Source organism: Orbicella faveolata, unplaced genomic scaffold, assembly GCF_042242905.1.
Source record: "Orbicella faveolata isolate gen_17 unplaced genomic scaffold, um_ofav_v1 contig_1, whole genome shotgun sequence".
Lineage (NCBI taxonomy): Eukaryota > Metazoa > Cnidaria > Anthozoa > Scleractinia > Merulinidae > Orbicella > Orbicella faveolata.
Window position 1 is genome coordinate 826952 of NW_028301536.1, and position 9953 is coordinate 836904.

Sequence of the window (9953 nt, forward strand, 5' to 3'; positions counted from 1 at the left end):
TTGACGCTTCTGTCATTTTCTTTAACGCTTCTGTCGTTTTTCTTTAACGCTTCTATCGATTTTCTTTAGGACAGTTCGGTTTTGACTGCCGCTCGTACTGCAGCCGCCGCAAGCAAGGTAAAGAGTTGGGTCTCTCTGACACTTGAGAAGCTTCCCGCAAGTAAGGTTTGTTAGCTCTCAAGTTGAATATGGACTACAGTGCTAAATTTCCCTCCATTCCACCCCTGCCCATTTAAAGAAAATAAGGAGAAACGGATAGCTTGCTCCAAAGTTCTAAGCACAGGAAAATAACACTTGATAAGTCTCTTGATAAGCATTCCTTTATTAGCCGGGCCTTAAATTAAAAATGGATTTCTATCACTTTACAACACCATTCTTAACAGCGGCCATCGCCGCAGTTACTTCGAAGAGAGGTAAACAAACGAGTGGGATTCCCTTTAACCTCCATTAAAAGACGGGCATAGACAAATGTGTCTTGTTATAAGAAATGTAATACGTAGACATGTCTGAACCTCATAGGTATCACACGTGCATAACACGTGCACACACAAGCACGCGTCTGAGACACAAGTGATTCATTTGCAAATTGCTACAGTCAGTTAAGCCGCCAAGACGCTTATGTTTCCCTGTAAGTCTGGGCGTATGAATGTTTAGAAAGCGAGGTCGGCAAATGTCATCATATGTTATTATGGTCCTTTTTTCACATCTTCACTTGAAATGAGTACTTCTTGGATAAGTTCTTTTCTATAACACTCACAGCCACGTACGAATTCATCATTTAAGCTAACCAAAACAAAATTCCTCTTGATACAGTGACGATTCTTGCACGGCTGTGGTCGTGGATAGCGCGTCAAATAATTTAGCTTTCTTCCTTCTTCTTTTCTTGCTCTTCCCCAGTGCCTCCGCTTTGTTCGCTTTGTTCGCCTTGGTCGCTGCTTGAAGACGAGGCTCCTCCTTCCCTTTCGGAGGCCATCTACAATGAACATTTGAACAGTCACGTGTCAGTAAATGACAGGGATCCGTTACCCACAACCCACCACGGTCACATTACCTTCTTGTAAGCCATCTCAAAGAGTTTGAGTGACTTCTGTTGCAGTTCACTGTACGCCTGTCGGATAGACTCGGCTGTTTCGCTGTCTTTTCTCGCTAACACTTCTCTGACCTTGCTTATTTCTTCCTTTAGTTTGCCAGTCTGTCAGAAAAACAACAAGCCTCAAGTTATCTCTTCTTATCTAACCCAAATTAATAATCACTTTAAATCACAAAGGATGACTGCCCAGTCTTATTAGCCCATTTAGATTATTTCGGGCAGCCATGTACCCTGTTTATTTTAACTTATCTTTGTTCATCTAATTTCTAATTTCTATGTTGAGCACAAATAAAGTTGTTGTTGTAGTTGTTGTTGTTGTTCTAATGCTGTGCTATCACATAACCACATAATTAATTTATTCACTTTCAATATATTTTCAATATTAATTTTTTTTTTTACTTTATATTGATTGGATGCGAAAGCGTTATCAATTATTAAATGTAGATGTAGATGTGGATGTACATGAACCTTCTTTAAAAAAAAAAGTTGCACAAAGTTATCTTGAGTCGGAAAGAGGTTTTAAAATATTAACTTATCAAGGGAAAAACGTACAATGCAAAATAAAAATAAACTGAAAAGGAGAAAAGATGGAAGACTGGGGAACAACAAACAAAACAAAAACACCAAGCTACATTCTTAATGTTGCTGGACCTGTGATTAAGTAACCTCTACTGAAGAGTTTTTTAAAATGTTATTTACTGCCGTTGTTATAGTTTCTTTATTAGGGTTGAGTAGTTGGTCCTACATGTTCCTACAAAACAACTCCTTTGAGCCATTAACCCACCCATCCACTTCTCGTTGCACAGCCTTCGTAGCCGACACGATTTCCCGCGGGAGTGAATTTTTTTTTCTGGCGGCGCAGCTCGAATAAAGCAATCACTCACTAATCTCACCAGCTACATCTTACGCACAGGATACTCGCTGCTACAATTAAATCCGTTATTCGAGTTCCTACTTAGAGTGAACAAGACAACAGTATAAAAAGTTACCGCATGTCTCACCTCGTCACTTGGTAACTGGTCTTTGAACTCTTCCATTTTAGTCTCTGTGTCATGAATGATTCCCTCGGCTTGATTGACGGCCTCTGTTAAGTCCTAACAACACAAACAGCAGCGGAGAGAACCATAAGAACCATGTTTAATGAGGTATTCAAACTACGAGCTTCACACCATTTACATGATCTTATCAACACCTTTGTAACTTACATGTACAGCTGTAGCTTACTTCGTTTCTTCCAAAATTGTTGCATAACCTTACAATGTATGCCACAATTTTACCATGCAAGGTTTTCAGCAAAAATCGACAACATATGAAGGGACACTAACTAGTATTCTAAACGTATGAAATTTACCCCACCATTTCATACAAGTCAAAACATTTTACTGTAAGCATACACATCACATAAAATTATACCTTGTGCTCTCTTTCTGTCAGCTTAGAAAGGGGGAGCTAATCTCTTACAGTGTAGCTATCAGAGAGCCCTCAACATGACTGTATATACACAACAGCATAGTACAAAAACAAATTCATCCTTGCTTACTTTTCGTTGTCTGTCACTATCAGCAAATTTCTCTGCTTCTCTGACCATGTTTTCAATTTCGTCTTTACTAAGTCCTCCAGAAGACTGGATAACAACTAAAAATAGAGGGGAAAACTAAGTCAGAAAATCTCTAAGAAGTAAGCACTAAGACGATAATCAATGTAACGTACTGTAGCCTAAAATGTTGTTCTGTTACTGACAGCAGTGTGTTCGCTTACTTTGTTGCTCCCTTCCAGTTCCCTTGTCTCTAGCAGACACATTGACGATGCCGTTAGCATCAATATCAAAGGTGACTTCTATCTGCGGCACACCACGAGGAGCAGGAGGAATTCCAACCTGCACAAGACAATGTATTGCATAGTCAGCATACAAAATCTCCTTACTAGTCCTATAAATTTCTTACTATATTGATTGGGAGAATTTGATGATGAACATCAAGTGTTAAGGTTTACAAGTAGGTTCGCTGCACATGCTTGTACACCTACATTGTACATAATGACACGCATACATGTATTGTAGCCCGGACTTTCAGAACTAAAAGCAACAAGATAACTTCTGACAGATCTTACTAACTAGCTTCACCCTTCCTGTCACGAGGCACATAGGGCCGCAAACAGATCTTACAGTACTACTAACAGTATTTTGATTGGGGCATGTTCTTACCAGCTGAAATTGACCTAACAGTTTGTTGTCATTGGCCATTTCACGTTCTCCTTGGTGAACCTTGATTTCAACTTGGGTTTGGCCATCAGCTGCTGTAGAGAACACCTGGGGGTGGGGGAACAAATAAACAATGTTATTTTAATGCGACTGTGCTATAAAGAGGCTTTGCCGTGGGGTTACCAACCTGGCTTTTCTTTGTGGGTATGGTGGTATTCCTGGGGATAAGTTTTGTGAAGACTCCGCCCAGTGTCTCGATACCAAGAGACAATGGTGTCACATCTAATAACAGCACATCCTTGACGTCACCAGCGAGGACACCCCCCTGAATAGCGGCACCCACAGCAACAGCTTCATCTGGATTGACTGCCTTGCTAGGGGCACGGCCAAAAGTATCTTGCACAATGGACTGCACCTGTTGAGAAAACAGTTATTGCATGATGACTGAATGATATTCAGTTTTGTAATAAGACAAATTATTCTCGCATTTTGATTGCCTCTTATTATGATCTGTTAGAGGATGGACAAATAGAAGACGAAATAAATATTCTTTTTTGTTTCTTAATATTTTTAAAAAAGCAGATTCCATGTCCCCATGCGACTGTTCAGTAATAGATCACAGAAGACATCAAAATGCAGTAAAAACATTGGTAGCACTCAGCTATCACCTTGTATACCACTTTTTTGTTCTTACCACATTTTGACATCATCTGTCATCAACACTTTGCACTATGGAACAGACACACGGCAAAATGGACTCTGTACACATCTCTCATCCTTGTCCATGTTGAAAGCACCAAGTTTGTTACAGGTGTTAAGATCAAGGCAACAGCTGACTTAAAACTTGGCTTCATGTCGCAAGAGAAAAGGCCAAGGACAGAATTTGCAGGAAAACTTAGCCCATACCTTTGGCATTCTCGTCATTCCACCAACCAACAAAATATCACCAATTTCGCTCTTTTCAATGCCGGCATCTCTCAGACATTTCTTGCAGGGTTCCACAGTCCTTTGGATGAGGTCATTGACAAGGGACTCAAACTTTGCACGGGTTAGTTTCATGGCCAAATGCTTAGGACCACTGGCATCAACAGTGATGTAAGGCAAGTTGATGTCTGTCTGTAAAAGTCAGACAAGAAGCCACAATGGTTAAAACAAACACTGAACTTACGGGTTCAATACATTGTGGATTGCCAGAAAATCCTCTGGCATACCTACACATACAAGTACAAGTAAGTGCATAGTTGCAGTTAATTATGAAGGATCTGTGGTCATTGCACTATCAGATTGGCAAATACAATTACATGTACTTTCTTCCTCAATTTATGAATCAGATATTTGAAATTTTGGATTTTGCATAAGTAAATGAAATTTTTAATGTCAGTACTGTACATGTATAACGTACAGTGATGTAGCTTTCCTTGTGATTGACTTCCTAACTGGCCAAGACAAAACAGTTGACATGTACTGTACATTCATAAGTATGTCAAAACATTGCTGCAAAATGCTTTCAATTTCTTTTTCATTTCTTTTGTACAAATTATTTTTTTCTCTCAAATTCAGAAGAAAAATGTTCTTTCTTCTTGCTGTAAAGCAAAAAGACAAAAACGTTCTTGAAAATGCCAGTAGTTAGAAAATAATGTAACACTTGTACCTGCACAGATGCTGACAGTTCAATCTTTGCTTTCTCAGCGGCTTCTCTCAATCTTTGAAGAGCCATGTTATCTTTGGATAAATCAACTCCGCTCTGAAAGAATAACACATTCAAAAGTTGAAACCTTACCCTCCTAAACTTAAAAATTCAAATTCTCCTTTCTTATTGCCAACCATTTCCAATTCCAGCTTTTGAGAATTTAGCAGTACATCAACATCCACTAGTTGGTACTTAAGGTACATGTATAAACACATTCATTACTAGGAAAGTTATGATTTTATCAGATTTCAAAGATGGTGCCAAAAGTTTGCTAAATCTTCTATGGGTTTTACTTTTTTCGCTACAAAACAAAACAACAAACCAAGACGAAAACAAACAAACAACAGCAAAACATTCTAATATGCTCATTCAATACCATAACCATAGCAGGATAAGTATCTACACAAAATAGCTGCTGAACTCATCAGAACTACATGTACATGAAGTGTTCCTTTAATGAGATGTACACCTACATACATGTGTGCTTTGTTAGTGAGTAGTAAGTGTACTTTGAGTAATAAGAGTCACAGTTTCTCATGCTAAACTACATGTATAAATTACTGTTTTGAGTACAGTGTAACCACCTCTCTCTTGAATTCTGTAATTAGATACTTGAGTAGTGTGTTGTCAAAGTCTTCTCCACCCAGGTATGTATCACCATTTGTGGCCTTAACCTGCAAAACAAGTACAGTGTTACATGTAGCTGCTAATTACATTTCCAGTGACTGTACCATGCATACATTGGACTGGATCTAAATAAAAAGAAATGGATAAAGTAGATGTGCGAGATAAAGTGTTTTTTTTTCTCTTTTAACCGTCTATTAACAAAGACCAACAATACAAAATTTCTCACCTCAAATACACCTTTCTGTATTTCAAGAATAGAAATATCAAATGTACCACCACCCAGATCATAAACTGCAATTCTATGGATAAAAAAGCAATTAAATATATAAAAATAATATTCATTATATAACACATTATATAATTCTTCCCAACGGGTGTGGACAAGAAGTGCCCTGCAGCAAACATTAAGACTTTTTTGTGACATTGTATAAGTTTTCAATTATTGACAAATATATTTACATGCCATTATTCTATACATAAATCTACATTGCTTGTTCATTGGTACATCATGTACATGAATGAAAAATAACAAAAGTGTAAATTCCAGTTTTCAGTTTAAATTGGTCAAATCATCCACAGCTTGTATAGTGCAATGTAATGAAAAGAAGAATATTTTGTATGTATTCATTCTGTAGTGTATGGAGCAACAATCTCTAATGTAAAATTACTATGCACAGGCATAACTTGGATTTTCAGTTTTTCAACTCACATTTTGTCCTCAGACTTATCCATGCCATATGCCAAAGCAGCTGCTGTTGGTTCATTAATCACTCTCAGAACATTCAGTCCAGCTATCTGACCAGCATCTTTAGTGGCCTATGGAAAAGGTAATGGTGCTTTATTGATAATAAGTATAGGTAATCACATTATGAATCTGAGAGCAATTTAGGATTTACACTTCAAGATATATTTGAAAATTACATGAACCTTTAGGCAAGTACAATTAATTTGAATGAGTTTTGAATGCCATGAGCAGTGTAAATCTTTCATTGCTCAAGCTTTCATACAGTTACTCAATTATTATAGTATAATGACAGAGAAAATTATGGACATGCACAAATTAATTTGTATCTCAGTAATAAACAAAATAATACACCTGAAATGCAAAATCTTGAAAAATGTGTGTAGACCACCAATAAAAGATATTGAAAAATTGCACAAACCTGTCTTTGAGAATCATTGAAGTAAGCCGGAACGGTGACCACGGCATTCTTGACTGTAGTACCCAAGTAATTATCCGCAGTTTCCTTCATCTTCATGAGTACAAAGGCACCAACTTGGCTTGGTGAATACATCTGTCCATTGGCCTCAAACCATGCATCTCCATTTGAGGCTTTCACGATTTTAAATGACACACTTTGCCTGGAAAAGGACAAGAAATTCATTGATTATTACTTTTTAGAAAATAGCCCAAGAAACTACCTGCTCTGATTGGTTTAAACTCATGTTCCTACAATTCGATAAAAATAAAGAACTAGCACAAGCTGTTGAGGTAATGATGGCACGAGCAACAAGACTTTACATTTTGATGATCAGAGTAAACAAGTTGTTTTCTTTTTTCATTGTGGCATTTTCTACAAGAAATAGAAAAAATTGTTCTCTTTGTTTCTATCAAGTTATCGAAACACTCGTGAAAGTTTGGGAGAACTCGAAAAGTTGGAAACACTTGCCTGTTGGCTGGTGTTCACACAGCATTTCTCATTCTTCCAAACTTCCACTTGTGTTTCTATTAAACAATTAGATTATGCACTCAAGATTTCTATCACGTGATAGTCGACAACGGCGCAGCCTGAGTCAACTTTCAAGCATAGAATTCAAGAGGGAATCACCTAATTGAAGATGCTAGTGGAAAACCCTCCTAAGTGACTATTTAGGTCAAAAATTTTTTTTTCGTCAAAAGTGCCCGATTTGTTGCATATGGCTTTCAATTTACTTACCTAACAATGCCTTGCTGTTTTTTTTGCCAGTTTGCTTTTCATTTTCGAGAAAATCGAAGCCAAAATATCCAAGAGTCGTTTTAGTATAAATCTACTAGTCATTCAAAAATATAATCTAAATCCTCTTCAAAGACACTTCAAAAACACAAAGCGACCCCTAGCACATGCTGTTACACAACTCACTGTCCACAACAGAATAGATAGTGAGTAGCGTAGCCAATCAGAGTATGCCATTCGTGATAGAACACTAGTAGATTTATACTTCAACTCAATAGAAACAAAAAAAATGTTTTCTTAAAAATCACTTGAGTAATAGTGCCTACACATGCGATTACTTACGCATCTTTTTTGATCTCCGGGTCATCAAATCTACGACCAATGTATCTCTTGGTGGCATATAATGTGTTCTCTGGGTTTGTTACTGCCTACAGACACAAAACGGGGAGTTTCACTAGTCATAACAGAAAATGATAAACTCATGATTGCAAAACCATAAAGGGGTATTTACCCATAGAACCCAATATCCATATGCATTTTAGTTAAAATTTGCATGTTACTGTTTTTGGCTTGTAAATTTTCAGAATACACTGTGGTTGGATTTTTCTTTTTCTTTGCTAACATTTACCATTATTTATAATACTACAAAGTGTGTACAAAGTACAATTTTAATCACAACTGCTACATTTTACGAACATCAAATGAAGATGGACATTATTCACAAATTGCAAAAACTGAGAAAACATAAAACAATCTGAAATATGATGCCTAAATACTGTACATGTATGTGGCACCTTGACCACAGGCTAATACACTGTATGCTCTGATAAGTCCACAAACAGAAACTTCACAGTAAATTGACTATTAATTTACAAATGTTATTAAGTCACAAAATTTACTTTGTACAATATTTTACCTGTCTCTTAGCTGGAGTACCAACAAGTCTCTCACCATCAGCAGTGAAAGCAACAACAGATGGGGTGGTCCTTGATCCCTCGGCATTTTCCAACACTTTAGGTGTTTTGCCCTCCATTACCGCAACACAGGAGTTTGTTGTTCCAAGATCAATGCCACACACAGCACCCCGCACAGCTTCAGAGCTACAACAATAAAAGCACCATAAATCAAACTTATTTACATGTAATTCAGTCACACAATCAATCAATCAAAACAGCTGTATGTCTGATAACCAAACTCGATCAAACTAACTTAACCATAGTCTAATTTCAGTTGAGTTCAACTGCATAATTTGATTAATTGACTTAGCCGGGTTTCAATCAGTTGACAATTCAAGAGGTGGAGTTTTACATGGTCTTGCATCAAGTCTGTATAATTCAGAAAGATGCCTACAGCCTGCTCATACAATATAAATCTGATTGTAATTTCATTGATGACACTTGTAGAGTACTCTGCATGTGGATATTAAAAGATAACTATGCAATTACACAAAGTGAGAAATCTGGACCTTGATTCTACAATATACCTATGCCCTAATATGAAGTTAAATTTTCCACCAAAATATTTAGGTCTTGCAAATATCAAATCAAAAACTGTCGCGTACATGTATTAAAAATCTGAATACTGTACATGCAAGCTGGTGTAGTTATGTAAGCAAATTACATAAGATGTCATTTATGTCCTGAATCAAAATTTCTAAAAGCCGTACAAGACATATATCAAAACTCATCCATTGCTGATAAATTCGCACAAGAATTAAACTTTAAACGCGAAGGATTTGTTTAGTTTTGAAAGGTAGCTGTATAGCACTCCTGCTATCAGGTTTATGGGTCCAATGACCACGTGCAAATTGTATTGCCTTTAAAATATTTGTCCCACTTCGATCTTACCTGTAAAAACGACTTTTAAATAATCCATTTCTCGAGAGGATATCCTCTGTGATAACTCTCTGAACAGAGGAAAGAGAAGATCGATTGTCAGGGAATTTACTCGAGGTGCAAAATGTCAAATCACCGGCAATTTAATTCTGCAATCGAGAGGTTCGACACTCACCTGAGTAGCGACCGATCCAAAGGACCTCAGGGATGGCACATGGCGACCAATTCGAGCAAGGTGCTTGAGTGACTTTCGTGCTGTATTTACTGTCGACCACATTTTTAAATTTGGAAGTATTTTTGCTGTGACTTATCCAAATCCTTTTTTCAGGATGGCTGATGCAAGTTTGCAAGGCGCACGAGAGATTTCTTGCGTAAGTGTGGCGCGTGCGCACGCTGACTCTAGAAGTTTTCCATATTAGGGAACCTAGTGTTCAGTCTCTAAAAGACAGTACGCGGTCATCAACAGATTTGTCCCAGTATTCTGCGCATTTGAATGAATTTCGGCAAAGATTTGGGAAGATAATTGGAAAATAACGTGAAAACGCCATAAGGAATCCTGCTTAATTAAGGTAAAATA

At 37.3% G+C, this 9953-nt stretch overlaps 1 protein-coding gene across 1 annotated transcript; it reads right to left on the minus strand.

The window, feature by feature from the left end:
* Positions 1–302: 302 nt before the first annotated feature.
* Positions 303–9778, minus strand: LOC110051094 (stress-70 protein, mitochondrial-like). Its single transcript, XM_089283541.1, has 17 exons — positions 9552–9778; positions 9389–9447; positions 8458–8641; positions 7884–7969; positions 6771–6969; positions 6317–6423; positions 5834–5906; positions 5565–5654; positions 4942–5034; positions 4197–4406; positions 3478–3705; positions 3294–3398; positions 2849–2966; positions 2631–2725; positions 2092–2184; positions 1052–1192; positions 303–973 (listed from the first exon to the last, which is right to left on the minus strand). Exons 1-17 carry the CDS (start codon positions 9651–9653, stop codon positions 860–862), a joined length of 2097 nt encoding a protein of 698 aa, XP_089139667.1. The 5' UTR covers positions 9654–9778; the 3' UTR covers positions 303–859.
* Positions 9779–9953: the final 175 nt, after the last annotated feature.